Genomic DNA, 18,081 nt, shown 5'->3' with positions numbered 1-18,081 from the left:
TTGGGCATTCTGTTTAATGCGCTGTGCTTCCTTGAACGGAAATGAGGTGATTGAAGTTCAATTTGTTGCCTGTTATTAAGTATTTCCGCGTGGCTGCCTCAGTTAAAGGATAATGGATGAGGGATTTATTATTACCTTTTGGTCAAATGAAGTGGTGTGGGAGATAAGGTGATGAAATTAATGAGCGGGAGGAAGAGTGGTGATCCATCAACATCAAAACAGAGGCCGGGGACAAGCAGGATTGGGAGGACTTGATAGAATTCATATTAAAAACGCTGTGGACTTATCAGCATGTGTGTGGCTTCGGATTGCTTTCGTTGCACAAAAGCTGTCTAGTTCGTGTAATTATGTATCAAAGTTTAGGTGCACTCTTGTGTGCTGATTGAATATAGTGTTATAGAAATGCAACCAGAATATCTCTGAGACATTACATTTAAGGCCACAAAACTATCTTTCCTAACACATTTCTAACTTCACAGACAATAATGTTTGTGTAGAAAACAGGTACACTTAAATCAGCCTTATTTTCTGTGTAAAATAACTGGACTCTACTGACCTACAGCAGAGTGATGGAGCTTAAAATTCTTCAAAACATTAAAGCAGTGCTAAGTAACTCATGCCCCTAGAGGCCACAAGCACAACTGCTGGTGTCGTCGCATGTTGCGCTTTTTTAACTTATTAATTGTCCGTGAGAGTAAATACTACGCTGACAGGAAAGGCGAAGGGAGAGAGGGATATTGTACATCCAATTACACAATGGAGATATTCTTTTTCATTCAAACTTGGCTGTAAATACTGTTTAAGGGACTATACGGAGTTTAAAAATGTTAAAATTAAGTATTTTCCTCCCCCCACATGTTCCAACAATGTCCTATTGTGTAGAATAAGCCCAGACCTGTTCACCACAACAGCCTCTAAAATCCTGCACTATCGCTAAAAACGGTGTTACTTCGGGTCCGAATTGCCGTCATGCACGAGTTTAATATAGAAAGTGCAGTTACACATATGACCCGAGGTGGCAGTAGTGAGTATTAAATGGCTAACTTGCTCCTAGCTCCTTTAAATGGCGTTAGCCCGCAGTTAGCTTTGTCCGTTAGCCTGTTCTCTTCTTATTCATGATTCCATTAGCCTACGGGTCCATGACTCCGACCCGTAGGCAGCGAAGTTGCAATTGCGGTTTTCTGGCCAGAGACACCAGGGGGAGATGAAAGACCCTCCAATCATCCCATTAACACTTGTATGTAAAGGGACTACAAAAAGGATTTATCAAGGTAAACAAGTTACTTAGCATTGCTTTAACTGCTAGCTTTTAGCGAGACGCGTTTTGCAATGAAACCAGTTTTAAACAGGCCTCTCTTCACCGAGTGCTCTCTAGTTCTTCCATGCACTGAATCGTACGCCACATTATTTTTGCCATGCCTAAAAGATGACATGCCTGCGTCTGACAGCACAGTGTAGCTTGCTCTGAGAAATGCGGGTCCTGAGTCTTTGTCAGCTGATTGCCCACACAATCAAGCCGCTGTCTGTGCCCATATACCCACTGATCCGAGATGCCAGAGCCGCGCCGCAACAAATGAGAGAGACAAACACGACCTGACATTTAAGATCTTTTTGATACCCTCATGTGTGGCGTCTTTAAAAAAAAAAAAAAAATACTAGTTATCTTTCAGTGTACTAGTCCTCTCTGGACATAATCTTGAAAAATATCCCACCCACCCCCAACCCACTGCGTTCCACACTGGTAAACAAGGCAATGTCACCCCCGTCATTAAATGAGTTCATCGGACTAACGAGCAAGCAAAGAGCCCCCGACACGCTAACAAGGGTATGCCGGGCTGCCTGCTCCCCTGGACCAATCAGGGGCCTCATCACGGCTGACACAAAGCCTGCCCGAGCCCTCTGGAGCCAATTAAGACAGATTTTGCTTTTGGAGATTGAGTGAAAGCAAAGACACAGTAGAGGTATACGTAGAGGTGGTGCACTGAGCCTCTGAACGAACATAAGGCGGCACAATGTTGTACCCATAACCGGCTACAAGGAATGGGCCGGCAAAAGAAATAGTTTCAAGAAAAAGACAAAAGCTCATTACTAATTGGACGTGAGATCATGTGACTTGACTTTTACGCGTCAGTGGTTATCCTCAGGTCTTGGCTTTAGCCGTGTATGAACCTTCACTTATGATCAATGGGAAAGGTCAGCTATTGTCAGTGTTGAAAAGCCTATAGTATTTATCGTATATACTATTTGTGAGAGCAGCTTTGTGTATCGGCATTTTCAGTACCGACAATAGGCAAACTTTGTATAATCAGTAGGTGCTCAGAAACAAAGCAACTGGGGCATGGGCAAAAGGAGTCGTGGAATTAGGATATTAAAAGTATAGATAACTGAATTGATATTCAGATACTAAAATATGTAAACTAGTATGTAATTCTAGTAAAAAGTTGCTGTTATAAGTTGCATTATGTTACCTGTAGGATATCGACATGACAAGAAGACAGCGCAATAATGCAAAATTTAAAAGCCAAGATTCATAATTCATAATAATCATTTCTTCAATTACACATTTTTATGATGACTTGTCAATATAGAAAAGACAATTTGCAAATAAGTGTAATGTGAATCAATTTGAGAATGTCTCTGGTGTATCAATGTTTACATCCGTCTAAAGCCTGGTTTAAAGTTTTGAAAATTGCTTCTATTAAAAGCGTTACCAGTGTTTTTGTGTTCCTCTGCAAGATGACCAGTGTGCATATTAGTGTCTGCATTCCCCAATTTAAAAAGTTTAAATAGTGTCCATTTGATTGATGGCTCCAATTGTTCTGCCACCTTGTTACTGATTCAACATGTAATCAATGGTCACACGTTCAGGTATATTTGCCTTGAGAGAATTCAAACAAACTGCACGCATGACCAAAATAAACACTAAAAGGGAAGCAGCAAATGTGTCTTAAAGCAAAATAAACAAGCCCAGCAAGCGGCGGCCGAGAGGTTACAAAGCCCAGAGGCTCACAGCGTCAGCCAGTGAGAGTTCCCAAAAGACGTCCCCCTTTCAAAAGGACTGGGGCCACTTAGTCTGAATTTAGCCTAATAAGGATTAAAGCCTTTTCTTGTGCCTTTTCTCTGTTTGCTAACAGGTTAGCCATTTCTATTTGCCTTTTCTTGGCTACTTAGCCTTTTTGAAGTGGGAACAAAAAGAGGCTCTTGTGTGGATTTAGGGAAACGCTGCGGTGCTCCTGGGGTTAATTGGTGGAGGAGTGAGGACTTGACTGCATTAAAGATTCAGCCTCTGGGCATGGACTGGAGGACGGACGCCAAGTGATACATAATCAGGGACATTAGAGTGGTCATGCAAAAGACCAGGACAGCTCAAAAGACAAAGAAAAGTAGCAAATATGGGTGTTGCAACAGTTTAGGACAAAAGGCCTTTACAAAGGGTCTAGTATGTATTTTCTCCACATAAGCTCACATTATTGTTCCACACAAACATACACAAATGTCAGCTTCCAAGTAGCACAAAAATGGCCCAAATTGTCAATAATATCAGCAAAAAAATATAACAAATGACAGAGCCAGGTTTAAATTTATGGTTTGGGAATTTTGGATAAAGATCGAAGTTTGGTTTGCGCTCTTCCTTGGTGAAAGACTTATGGAGCGGAGGGAGCTGCGCAGGAGGAAGTGGAAGGAGGAGGCGGAGGAGTTGACCAGTGCAGGACACCACGCTCTGAAGACCACTTCAGAGGAGCACTGAAGACAACCAACCAGGTGCTCAAGATACCCTACCTTCAAAAACACCTGAACGCAATACTGTTGTACAATTGTACAATGACAGATAAAGAACTTACTTACATACTTACTGTTGAATCTGTTAGCATTCAATTTTAGCCTTGTTTTTGAGGTTCAAAGCTCATTAAATCTAACTAGAAATTAGATACAAAAAAATCACTCAGAAAAAAAAAATACATTGTTAAATATAAGACTGTAAAGTTTGGAGTCAGTAGTAGCTAGTAAACGGAGAGGATGTTGCAAGAGTGTAAAGAAAAGTTGATTTTGAGAAAGCTTTTGTAACGTCTGCATATGCGCATTGAAAAGATTACATAAAGATATGCTACGCCGTGCTTAGACTATTTTATCGCTTTTGATCAAGGCTTCAACGAACTCAGTGAAAAACATGTATTTGCTTAACTTTTTGATATAACTGTATGGAGAAGAAAAGCTTCCTGTGGGCATGTGAAAATAAACCAAAGCTTATTTGATTAATTCTCTTTTACCATTTCCTTAGGGCGACACGGTGGTGCAACGGTTAGCGCTCGTGCTTCACAGAAGGTCCCGAGTTCGATTCCCACCTGGACGGGGCCTTTCTGTGTACAGTTTGCATGTTCTCCCCGTGTCTGTGTAGGTTTCCTCCAGGTGCTCCGGTTTCCCCTACCACTAAAACATGCACAACTGGCCAGGAGGAATGGGAGTGTGTTTGAGAGTGCGCATTTTGTCCCTCTTCTTAAATTAACACTACATCATTAAGCAGACTTAGACGCTCAGTTTTCATCATGTACTTTTTCATTTGAGTACATGACTGATTATTTGAATAACTACGTTGTGGTTGTATCTGTTCTATACAGGACTCTGGAGACCATGTACTTGAATTCACGTTATATATTTATTTGGATAAATGCTAAATTAGGTATTTAATAGTGGGAGGAGTGGCCTTTTGTTGTGGTAATCTTCTGCTTAGTTTTGCACATTAAGGTTTTTATTTTTTGCTTGTCAGAAAAGGTGAAAAGTTTTATTTCTTCACTCATTGTGCAACTTTTAAACACAACACATGGGTTCTGCATGGGGCTGCGCATTCCGGCCGGAGACTTGCGAAACACATTCAAAAATGGAGCATTGATGTCCGTGCACCAAAGATCGAGGGCCTTCCAAGGTATTACTGCGTGCACCTGTTGAGTTGACGTGAATGGCTTCCTTGATTTGTGAAGCACGTCGGTAAACACTCTCCCCAACAAAAAGAGTGCCTGCGCTCTTGACTGAAACTCAGAAAATCGAGGAGACAGGCCACAGCCACCTCTGTTACGCACTGGCCCTCAACGTACTTTCTATAAGCCTCCACAGCAAACATCAGACAGGTTAAGATCGCTGACCGGCTCCTATCGCATTCTCCCCGCTTCTCTTCAAACTCCTATTTTGGCCATTTAGTGACGGATTTCTTTTTTTTTTAAAGGCTGGTCCTCGGCCTCGTTGGAGTAAATTCTTCTCTAATCCGGCTATTGTCACCAGATTAAGTGGGTGTGGGGTGAAAAGTACACCCATTTGGGGGAATTCAGAGTTGGACGCCCCGGGTTGGTTGAGCAAAAGGACAGCTAAAGAATGGGCACTGAATAAAAAAAGAACGCCAAAGGATACTACTTGGGAATGAGGAGGTGACTCAATTGCAACTATTGGTTTGGTCTGTGTGTTTTCAGTCAGAATGATAAGAAATGATAAGTATTTTTGGATTGTACAATGAATGTGGGACATATATGTATGTAGTAAATGTGTTTTGACCCAGATGATGAATTAACTTTATTAATATCCCAAAGATGAACATTCCGTTCAAGCTTGTTTTCACTAAACTACAGCTAATGAGCAATGTTATCATAAAATGGCAGGGCAGCAGAAGAGTTTTATCATTTAGAATTTGAAAATGCAAGTTGCGTCCCTGAGTAACAGCTAATAGCCAAGATAGTGCAAAATTACTGAGCTCATGCATCTGTTCGAGAGTAAAAAAAAAGATGAATGTGTTAACACAGCCTAACACCTAATGCTACTTCTATTTAGTTTACTCTTGCTTTGAGCCTGATTTAGTTTTTTGTTTTGTTTTTAATGACTCATTTCAAGTAACTTCAAATTACTTGAAATGTTAATTGTACTATATTGAAATTGTTTGGTAAAATACACTGCCTGACCCCAAAAAAGTAACTGTTATGATAGGTAGGTAGGTACAGCTCTATCTGCTGTACCTACATCCTGAATGACCAGGTCAAGTCAGATCAGTGGATTTTTTTCCTCTTCCTTATGGCACGAGCATGTTCCAAGATGACAAAGCCAGGATTCATCGGGCTCACATTGTGAAAGAGTGGTTCAGGGAGCACGAGACACAGCTTTCACACATGGATCGGCCGCCACAGAGTCCGGAACTTAACCTTATTTAATTGAGAATCTTTGGGATGTGCTGGAGAAGGTGCGCAGTGGTCGCACTCTCCCATCATCAATACAAGATCTTGGTGAAAATAATGTAACCCTGGATCTTTATATGAATATGTGCTGTAATCAAAGCTAAAGGCCCTCCAATCTAATATCAGGGTGTGTCCCCATTACTTTTGTGACAAGGCAGTGTGTATTAATATTATCATTCAGTTTCCTGACCAGAGAATGGAGGAATCAGGAAGCCTCATCAAAGAGCAGCAAAACGCCATCAATTCTAAACAACCCTGTCTAGTCGACTACTTTAAAAGATCTTTTGTTATAGCCACTTCTTCAACAATTTACCCAAAACTCAAACAAGAGCACAATAAGGTATTCTAGTATTCTTGTTAAATAATAAATCACATATTGGCCAAAGCTGTTGGAATGTTACAGATTCACCAGTTCCATTTTAAAGATGTAATAAAAAATTACACTAATCAAAACCTGTCTGTTAGTGAAAGATGTTGTGCACTGATATTGAATTTATTTAACTTGTGTCACAAATCCTGAAGAAATCCGGCTGAATGATTTATTCCCTCGACCTGCTATATTTGCTCCAGAGAGGTAACTCCTATTACGCACCCAATTAAACCTAAATGAAAACATTTAAAGAATATGCACCATGCGTTACCAGTGCCATTAAACGAACCGGATTAATCACCATTACATCACTATCTGCCGCTTTAATGAATGCAGACTAAAGCTACTGGTTTATTTTTACAACCTTATATGAGCAATTCTGTGCGCCGCGGGGCATTGTGAAGCTTTGTTGTGCTGATGCCTGCAATAAGGCCAGTCCTGGATGAGCAAGTAATCTGCAGTGAGTCCCTATGGATGTGCCATTTCAACCAGACTGGACGGATCATTAACCATAATGGCAATGGGAGCAGCAGAATGCAGCTTTGTAACATTCTGCACTCTCGAGCTGCGTCTTCACACACAGCACACACAAAAGCTGCAAATTCCCAGCTACATTTTTATTTCCGATTATCCATTTGCCAAATCACTCCAATATAATTATGGCACATTACATATATTGTCACAATAGGAATTTGAAACTTTACAGAGACAATGTGAAGTCTCTAGATTATACTTGATCATAGAGGATTGCTAAGACCCTCCAGAGTTCCATCACTGAGCCTTAACTAACAGAGGTTCTGCAAAAGCTCTAACTAGGACCTGACCGGGAACAGGGTGGCCAGGTCATGGAATTGGGAATCATTTTATGTTCCTTTCCAAACTGCTTTTAGATCTGGCAACAGTTAGAGTGGGGTTCATTCTGCTTTCTAATGGGAGAGGTGTCTTGAGAACAAAAACGGCACACATGAACAGCTTTTACACCATTGAATATACTTTTTATTGTGAATAAATCTATATGTTTATCCCACATGTGGGAATTTGATTTGATTTGTTTTCAATCTGGAGAAACAAAAAGGTCTTTCGCAACTTGCCTTTAACATTCTACAGGAGCATGAAGGACAACAGTTGACAGAAAGAACAACAAAAAAGTGATTCATTTCTTTCATAGAACACGTTTTCAAATAGTAAAAATGAGCAAATGATTGTTCTGTCTCAGTCCAGATCGAGGTTTATTACAGCCATCTTAATAACAGATGAATACAAGGTGACAGTATGTTGATCCCAATCCCGTGACATATGGATCGACTTTTATCATCCAAAACGCAGCGCAGACTTCTGACAAACAAAACCGCATTTACAATTCCAATTTCCGAATGACTGGGCGGACATCGATCTTTCAATCTTGCGGCTGACCCGGGCTGAATAGTGGCGGCTTGTGAGAACAGCAGGTACACAGGTGCTGATTGTAATATCAGTAGCCTACCAGGCCGACTGGCATCTATAAACAGGCCAATCCATCAGGCTGCAGCGCTGCCTTTGACGCGCATGTCAGGGGCAGACGGGGAGAATAAATGATGGAGAGGGGGGGGATCAATCAAAGGCCGCGGGGGGAGGCACCTGCCCCCTCGCTGGCCCAGTCAAGCCCAGAGATGGAGCATGATGGAGGGGCTAGGCTCAGGTGCAAGAGTGGGACAGTGGCTCTTTGTCAGGAGGAGCTTGGCTAAGTGTTCGGACTCAGATTATAGCGTAGTCAAACTTAATCGTCAAAATAAACTCGATTTGACGTGCACTTAAATAGATGTTACGAGAGTCTAGTTGAGAGTCTATTTGCAGAAGCTGTCCAGTTTGCACGTAGGGTGACATACTGGTACACATGAACACCTCAAGTACGTAAAGTAGGACTATTAAGCAGAAGAATGCTGGAATAACCATGCTATAACACCTTGCATTGATATTCATATAAAAGAGTCTTCCCCACTGTAGCCAGTCAGTTGATACATGTTCTGCATTACATCTCACTAGAATTACTGGCTACAGCTCAACTATTTCTACATTCTCAAAAGGCCCTGCTCTGTTTCTTCTTTGCTACAAGCTTCGCAAAGTCAGATTAGAGAATTGCGTTTCTTTGTCTCAGTTAGATTCCAGCCAGGTCTTAGCCCAAAGCAGCAGAACTAACCATGCTCGTTTCAAAAGAGGACACTTGGGTTTAGGTTGTCCAGATGAAAAGCAAGAGGCACTGAAGCAGACATTAGTCATCATTAGAGCAGATGACACTGGCTTTAATGGCTGTTTATGTGATTACCAACGCGGAATTGTCTTTCCCCAATGCTGTCCGCTCCTGTTACCTGTATAGCCAAAAAAGAGAGTCAGGGTCACAGAAGAATGCCTCACTGCAGGCCAATTGTTGTAGCTTCAAAATGGATGCCCTTCTAGTTCCAACCAGCGACAGTACTGGGGTGTAATGGTGACTGGGAGGCAAGAATTCTTACTTCACGGCTAGAGGGCCATGGGTTTTGTCCCCCCACATCCCTATGTCTAGAAGAGTTTCATCTGCATGCTCCAGTTATCTGTATCATGCCAAAACATGCACAATACGCTAATGTTTCAGCTGCTACGTCGCTCAAGATCTGGAGATGGGACCCTGGTTTCTGCACTGCATTTTCCACTACTCCATTGAAGAGATCAAATGCAGACAACACACTTTTCCAATCAAGTATACCTTTCCTTAGTGGCCTAATTAATGTAATTATGGTATGTATGTTGTCCAGGGACAGAACAGTACTTATTGCAAATTTCAAACCACCCACTCGTCGCTTCATGGTGAATTTGAAAACGGAAAGAACAGTATAGACAGGTTTCGTATGGAAAAATTAACACCACAAGTCTTACAAAAATCAAAAGATCCTGCAACTTGATCCCAAGCAGAAAACTGCAAACACACAGAAGGCTCGACGGCGCAGGTTGCTTGGACGCCTCCTCCATGTCAGGTTTTGACAAAGTCCAGAAAAGCAGAGGGCTATAACAAATAGATCCTTGGCCGGAGAAGGAACAAGCATCTCAGGTTCGCCCGACGCTTTGAACGCCGTCATTAACAAGTCTTTCTCCGCGGCTCTTAAAACACACCACATATGGCGGAGAGGGACCACTGACCTCATCGCTGCACAATGAGTTCATCATCGCTGATTTAACCTCACGCAAACAGCTGGAGCGAAAGACGAGACACTAAACCCGCCAGCGTCAATGGAACGCAACAAAGGAAAGACTACGGCTGAGTATTCGTTGTGATTGAGTAAAAACAGTAGTAAAGGTAACATTTATGGGTCTAAGGGGTAGCAACCTTTAGCAACCGCGCTTTCTTCATCTCCTCTAATTGCCTTAAATTATATCTCATTATTTGACTATATCAGAGAGTTCCCCCTAAGGTTGGCTACTGGACAGCGACTGGACAGTGGCATTAAGGGGAAGTGCAGCGATGGCGTGATAATAATTGGGTTTCCTGATGACTGCTGAAGGCCATGAGGGATCGGTGCGCCAAGTTTCAAAGGAGAAAAATGAACGTTGCCCAATGTGTTTGACTGTAATCTTTCCTATTCTTCAGATCATAATAGAAGAATGGTGACACAGAGAGTTATCTGATGCAATACTATTTTTTCCTAACTTCCATTCCTTGTCACGATCTGAATATGCTAGAACTTGATCAAATTGAAAGCTATTACAGCTTTATTTATGCAGCTTTGAGTTTACTTTGGGCTCACAAAACTGGATTTTGTTTTGTAATAAAGAGAACAGAGAGAATTCAAAAGTAGACTCCACATTTGTATACAAGTACATGAGCCATTCTGTACCCAAACTGTATTTGTCATAGTACTATCAACTTGTTAGGCTCGAATATTGTTTATAACATGTCTAATTCCCCAAAAAAGCTCAAACAAAGTCTCCTTTTGCATTGTTCGTAAACATTTCAACTTCTTCAACTTCATCTCCTGCACTGTCATGTGGTCACCTTGTCAATTTACCTGCTATAATGTTTAGTTTGTTCCAAAGGGTTTTATTTGCTTCGGACTCCCCTTTGATAGGCGTTTCAAATGAGTTTTTCTACACAAAATACCAAGAGCGTTCAAAGAAGCTAGAATTCAGAATAATATAGAACATGTTGAACTTTCATCCCATGTCAGTGCAGCACAAATCTTTAATTGTATCACTCACAATTTGCTTTATGATGATGTTAATTCTTTGAAAAGCCGCTGCACTCGGTGTTTGGTGAGTGTTAAAAGTTCACTGCAGGTCTGTACTGTATGGAATTAAAAACAAAGCAAAGACAACTATAAAGGTCATTCGAAGCCATCGGTCTAAAAGTTCGTCCGGCTCAGTAATTTATTGACCGTCCCAGAATGCACTCTGACAGAGGAGTGCAGGTGCAGTAGAGAGTTATAGGAACACGGCCAAAATGAATGGGAGCGTTCCCTCGCCCCCATTGATAATGACATACCTGCTCGGCCTGTCCGTTAGCCCTACAGCGCACACTACTTACACCCTAACTGGAAAATCAATAGACGCCATGGCTCTTGGTGACTGGCAGCTGCAGCCGGAAGGTCGTCCCGGGCGACCATGGGAGTTTGGTGGAGCGAAGATTTGAAAGGGGGAGGGGAGCGGTCCCAGCGGTTCCACACTTTAGGGAGAGCTTAGCGGAATGGGGACAGGCCAGTACATCGCGCAGGGCCAGCTCGCTTTGACTGAGTGACCGTCTATTGAGGCAGCACAGCGAACCCCGGGAAGCCGTCACCACCCCGCTAATTAGGGTTACCAATGTGTTTGCAACGGGGGTCCATTTCTGCACGGCCCAAACTTGGACATCGACCTTTAGAGAGAATAATTAGCTGGACACAATTCAAGATAATTTGGGAAGTTCATTAAAAAGTTGGGGGATTAGCAGTAGTAAAGTTCAAGAAAGAAGATTAACATTTATAGTTTTTGTGACATTTGGGTAAAAAGGACATAATAGGAAGCTGAACTTTTTAATGAGAACATTACGTCTGTTTTAGTAAGCAGGCTTAAAACATTGTCTTGGAAGATGAGCACTTGTTGACTCCTATTGTACTTCTATTGGACCCGTGCTTCAACCAGTGCCTCAGGAGAAACATATCAGGAGCACCTCCAGATCTTGGGATGTTGAGTGAGGAACTTGCGAGCCGGAGGCTACAGTGTTGCGGTTTGATGGTGAAACCAGAGCATGTGGAGGACATGGGAAGAAAATGCAAATTCCAAACAAAAATACCCATCTGGGCCCTGGATTCATACCTTCTATGGACCTTCTCTTACTGTGGGGAAAAAACGCAAGCCACTCAGTCATCATTCAGCCAATTTACAAATGAAAGAGCAAGAAACTGCACCTTATTGGACTGTTACGTTAGCAAAGGCATCCAGTATTAAAACCTGCTAAATTGAAGTGCCTCTGGTTGGCTGTGGGAACCGTGAATGAGAAAAAGGGGATAAGACAAAAAAAATAAAGATTCTTGCCTGAAGATATTTAAACTTAAGTTATCCCAAAACACTTTAACTATTCAAACTATTTCTTTTGAATGGTTTATATAGGAGTTGGCATCGGGAAACAAATCTGTATGACAGGAGCGATAAATTACTTTTTGTATTGGCTGCGTAAAGCTGTCCAGAACCAACATAACAATAATAATTCACGCTTTTAAACACAAAAAGCCAACAGATGCATAAATGCTGTGCCACTGCACCACATAGTTGCACTACAGTATGCAACACATGCCCGAGGGAGAGCAGCGCAAACCACAACTGCAACCAATCAGCGGCAGGTACGGCAAGCACTTCCTCAAGCAGCAGAAATCAAACATCAGCCTCCAGAAGTGGCTGCAACAATAACTCCGCATGCAATATTGATGAGCGGTGTCTAAACATAGCGAGGCGGCTGCTGCACACCCTCACATCTGCTCTGACTTCATCAGGTCCATCAGAAGAACAGATGCACAGGCTGCCACGCAATTAGCCCTGTGCCATCCCGCTCCGAGCCCACTGTGGAGAGCAGCTGGCCCCATCCGAGAGGCACCGCAAACTGTGTCAACAAGAGACTCGCCGCTGTCTTCGGTGCCAGTGCGTGGACCAATATGGAGGGCACGAAATTCGACTTCAAGTTAAAAAATGATACAATGAATTGATTGCATTGCGAAAAGACAGAACGCAGGAGAAAACGTGCTGCTGCTACTATTACTTATTTTTGGTACATGAGAAAGTAGCACATTTTTAACTGGATCAATTGCTTTCAAAGTCACACACTTTACTTTAAAACACAATATAATGTATATGGTCTGGTGACTAACTGAGCCCTGTTTCCATAGGATTGCAAAGAACAGTTTACAATCCCCAAATGTGATAGTTGGTGATGCTAAATCCTTTTTTTGTTCCTTGTTTCTTGACAAAGCTAATATTTGCACCAACATGAAAGGGCACTAAAAACAGCAGCTCTTAAACTTTGAACATCATGAGCTGACAAACAGTATTTCTTCAAGGAAAACTTAGAATAAAGCATGTAGAGATAATATCACTGGGAATAGTATTAAAGAATGCTAGTAGAAAATGGAAAAGGAAACGGTTCAAAGACTAGCTAAAACAACGGTAGATCCTATCAGACGTGCTTAACTGCGCAGGGAAACAACTCCAACCTTCGACAAGATCAAGAAAAGTAAGGAGCCTGAACATTATAAAAACACAGAGAAGCTTGATGGATTATGTGGAACGCCTGAACCAAAGACCCCACATAGATAGTCGATTTCGCACTATATAGGATGTGTAAGTTAAATGCATTCAAGTAGAGGGATATGAGAACATGAGCTCAGCTGCTGTTTTGGAACTTAGAGAGGGGGGACTTGGGGAGGGCGTCTTAAGGGGAGGGGGGGGGGCTCACAGCGGAGTCGTCACACGGCGTCTGATCAAAGCCCGGCCCTGACAGTCTCCTGATCTTCCCTGCTCTCAACACAAACCAGGGGGGAAAGTCTTTAGGAACAGTAGATAATGCTAGGTCTTCCGCAGATAACAGCTAACAGAAGGAGAAGGAACGAACTGTCAATTATGCCATTAGATTTATGCTGAAATCACTGCGAGAAACTTTCCAAAGACACTGAGTCATTACAGTCCGGTCCAATTTGATTTTTGCTCTCTGACACGAACGCGCAATGGTAGCCTAATGGGAGCCAAAATGGATTAATAATGTCAGTACTAGTTCCTATTTTTTATCATTAGGCTTCGGCTAACATGTATTTCATAATATTTGGACATTAGCTCTTCAAGTGGGGCACGTTAATCTTTTCGGAGCAGTAATGATAAACAGTCGAAAAAGAACATCCAGACAATTTTATCTACTGCTTTTTTTGGAATCTTGTCACTTATGTTTCAAAGTTTCCGTAATAGGTTGCTGGAAACATGCATGAATTTAAACACGTTCACTTGTGTTGTCTTCGTGGCATTTGTAGCTTGATTAATTGGAGCTGTACACTTCCATTTGACAAGAATTCAACAGAGCATGGATGTAGGACCCATCATGCCTACATAAATTGTAACATTTTCAAACACAGGGAAACAGTGTCACTTGGGGATTAGTAATTGATAATAATAATAATTAAAAAAAATGTGTATATTTAAAAAAACAACTATAACTATACAATTTGGGCAAAACATAGCTCAATGAAAGCAGGAATGATAGTGTGTTTTAATGTTCACTATAACTGAATTTACTGTCCGTATAAGGCTTGCAGTGATTTAAATAACATTGTCTGGCTAAATATTACAAACACGTCAATTGAATCCATTACCTCGTATTCACAAAATGTGGGACATCTATTTAGTTTTGGACTAAACTTCTCCGCGTGATGATTCATTTTGAAGCAGAAAAATGATAAAATCCAGAAAATATGGTCACAGAGGGAGGCTCATTTATCTTGTGTGTGTGTGTTTTTTTTTTCTTTCTTTTCTTTCTTTTTTTCTCTCAAATGTTTGCGGGCCGACTCTCGATTCTGTTGCATAGTTGGCCACTTCATATCTGAGAAAACATTTTTGGAACATCCAGCTAGTTCCCTTTTCTGCATTCTGTCAAATGTATTTTTGTAATAAGTGTCAACAAGTTTAATGCCTCGCACTGCAGTTGATCTGTTTAAAGTAACAAACTGAAAAATACACAAGGGGGAAAATGCAGATAGAATTAATAAAAATAGCACTTTTGTATATAGATTTTTTTTTTTTACCATTTGGGTACCACTAACAAAGAAACCACAAAAAAGACATCCCAAATCCCAAGATATCCCAAATTTGTGAAGTAATGCAAATCTAGTCATGCACACAGGCCTCAGCAACAAATGCAACTGATCAGCAAAAAGAACCCAAAGGTATCTCAAATTGAATATACATGCGTGAGGTGCCTCAATGACAATGATTCTGATCGTTAGCCGTGGCAGCTGAGTTTAAACCGCGATGGCGATTAGACATAAGCGATCAAAAATACTCATGCGTAACGTAATCACTAATTAAGTTAAATGGCGGCGCGCTGGTAATGACCGAGGCCTCGTTAAGAGAACGGCGAGTCTCAAAGGGAGCGGCACGTGCGCCTTTATCCGTCCAAATAAACAGGCTTCGTCTATAGCGCGCCCCGGGGTCCCGTGCGTAAAGACGGTGCCTGATATAAGGGACGGGATCTTCAGCTCAGGAAATTATTTAGAGGCCACCGTTTGCGGCAATAGCGACGCGTAAAGTCCAGTGTGTGTCTGTTCACAGCAGGCACCCGCGTTAAGACTCTTGGGGATGTTAACAAGTCTGAAATCTGTCGAATAATACACAGTGGACACGCGCAGCACTTTATACATTGTGGAGGGTGATTGTGTGTTTGGATGGCAGAGGTATGTGCGCATTTTGAACGTCAAGTAGCGATCAAATAATGCGCCTTCAAAAAAAAATAAAAAAATAGTCAATGCGCAAAAAGTGTGTGTGTGTGTTTTTTGTGTTCATGTGCAAACAAACACAGTGCTGCTTTAAAGCCAGGACGAACTCGTAAATATGGCTGTTGTTACAATTCAAACAAGCATGAGCTAAAACAGGAAAACATATTCTTGTGAGCCAGAGGATAAGAAAGTCTGTGGATTGATCACAGAAACACGAGGTGTGCGTCGGTGTAAACGCAAGAGAAAAGCAGGCTTGTGCGTAAAATCAAACACTGTCCATCTCGCTCCTGTCCCTTGACGCGCACCAGCAGCAGGCCCTGCAGCGCGCGTAAACACTGTCTGGTCCAGAGTCTGGAGCGCGCTACGGTGATCCAAGAGAAGAGCGGTAGTGAGTGTCCGCTATAGTGAGGAGACGCACTGGTCTGGAGCATGACGCACAGGGCTGCACAGAGCTGCAGCGCGCGGCTCTGATTGGCCGTCAGCACTGACAGCTCTGCACATGATTGCAGGAAGAGAAGCCCGCCCCTTTTCCTTCTTCTAAAGGAGCCATTCATAAAGTACACAAGTCCGGCTCCAGCTGAGTGTGGACACTGCGAGGAGCAGAGCAAAGACATGAGTGCTCTCACGCGCGCAGGACGTGGGTAGAGGACGCACGGGCTGAATATGTTCTTACCTGGAAGTGATCAGAACTGGACTGACATTTAGCCAGGCGTTACGTTGTTTCCTGCTGCTCCCGCTGACGTCCATCCGCTACGAGGCATAAACTTATTTTGGACTCAGCTTGTTTTCTCCCGCTTCGGGCTTCACCGGTAAGCGTTGGATCCGTCAACTTACTGCGACTCTCCGGTGTACAGCCCGGACCTCTGCCCCAACATGATCGCCACACAGGCTAAGCTGGTCTACCAGCTTAACAAATACTACAACGAGAGATGCCAAGCGCGTAAAGCGGCCATCGCCAAGACCATCCGAGAGGTGTGCAAAGTGGTTTCGGACGTCCTGAAGGAAGTCGAGGTACAGGAGCCGCGCTTCATCAGCTCCCTAAGCGAAATAGATGCACGCTACGAGGGCATGGAGGTCATCTCTCCAAACGAGTTCGAGGTAGTCCTGTACCTAAACCAGATGGGTGTCTTTAACTTTGTGGATGACGGCTCGCTGCCGGGTTGCGCGGTGCTGAAGCTGAGCGATGGCCGAAAGAGGAGCATGTCTCTCTGGGTGGAGTTCATCACGGCCTCCGGCTACCTTTCAGCGCGGAAGATTCGCTCTCGTTTCCAGACACTCGTGGCACAGGCCGTAGATAAGTGCAGCTACAGAGATGTGGTGAAGATGGTGGCCGACACAAGCGAGGTCAGGCTGCGGATCCGAGAGCGCTATGTGGTGCAGATCACTCCCGCCTTTAAGTGCACGGGCATCTGGCCCAGGAGTGCAGCCCAGTGGCCCCTGCCGCACATCCCCTGGCCTGGCCCAAACCGTGTGGCTGAGGTTAAAGCGGAGGGTTTCAACCTGCTGTCCAAAGAGTGCTACTCTCTGACGGGGAAGCAGAGCTCTGCAGAGAGCGACGCCTGGGTCCTACAGTTCAGCGAGGCCGAGAACAGGCTACTGATGGGAGGGTGCAGAAAGAAATGTCTCTCGGTGCTCAAGACACTGCGGGACCGCCACCTGGAGCTGCCTGGACAGCCCCTCCACAACTATCACATGAAGTCGCTGCTGCTGTATGAGTGCGAAAAGCACCCCCGCGAGACGGACTGGGACGAGTCCTGTCTGGGAGACCGGCTCAACGGCATCCTGCTGCAGCTCATCTCGTGCCTGCAGTGCCGCAGATGCCCGCACTACTTCCTTCCAAACTTGGACTTGTTTCAGGGAAAGCCTCACTCGGCCCTGGAGGCGGCCGCAAAGCAGACGTGGAGACTAGCGCGAGAGATCCTGACCAACGCCAAAAGTTTGGACAAATTATAATGTGTGTGTGTGGGCCGGACTCCAGTGTGAGAAGACTCATTTTTAAACGGAACAATGGGGCCACTGCCACACAGAGTAAGGTACATTTTAAAGGAATGAACCTTTAGTTGTCTTCGTTCAATGTTTTTCACAAAGTGAACTAACTTTAATTTAAATATATGCACAAAATCGTTCAGTGAAATTTTAATGTAGCGTGCCAAGTTCGAGTTTTTCCATTATGTGACTCAAAAAGAAATGTTAATAAAATGTTGCAAATTGATATATATTATGCGTCGTGTGTTTACCCTGACAGTGCAGGGCACTATTGGTGCTCAATATCTAACACATCAGCAAACTTTAGATGCCTCAAACAGTGCGAGCCGAGTGGATCCATGTTCGAAAACCCTTGACGCTGAAATCCAGCGGTGTGTTTTCGAACACAGGCCCGAGAATGTGCTCATGTCTGCGGCAAGGCCCACAGCAGGAGCCGCAGGCTTGAAGAATTATTTCTGAACATACCATCACAACCACGTTTGACAAGTCATGTTATGGACAATAAACGAGGACAAACCACCTGTGGCCCATATTCAGTGAACTGAAGAGGACACGTTATTTT

The 18,081-nt window shown here is 43.2% G+C and overlaps 2 protein-coding genes across 16 annotated transcripts in view; one reads left to right on the top strand and one right to left on the bottom strand.

Moving 5' to 3' along the window:
- lrba (LPS-responsive vesicle trafficking, beach and anchor containing) overlaps nt 1–18,081 on the bottom strand; it is a 462,623-nt gene that overhangs the window by 308,011 nt on the left and 136,531 nt on the right. The gene's annotated exons all lie outside the window — the stretch shown is intronic.
- On the top strand, nt 16,088–17,753 carry mab21l2 (mab-21-like 2). Its single transcript, XM_079552725.1, has one exon. It carries the CDS (start codon nt 16,407–16,409, stop codon nt 17,484–17,486), a length of 1,080 nt encoding a protein of 359 aa, XP_079408851.1. The 5' UTR covers nt 16,088–16,406; the 3' UTR covers nt 17,487–17,753.

Source organism: Gobius niger (assembly GCF_951799975.1).
Source record: "Gobius niger genome assembly, chromosome: 3".
NCBI lineage: Eukaryota > Metazoa > Chordata > Actinopteri > Gobiiformes > Gobiidae > Gobius > Gobius niger.
This window is presented reverse-complemented; position numbering and strand designations above follow the sequence as displayed.

Bases quoted from the DNA above. Each gene is read 5' to 3' on its own strand.
- mab21l2 (XM_079552725.1), top strand. From the start codon at position 16,407: ATGATCGCCACACAGGCTAAGCTGGTCTACCAGCTTAACAAATACTAC.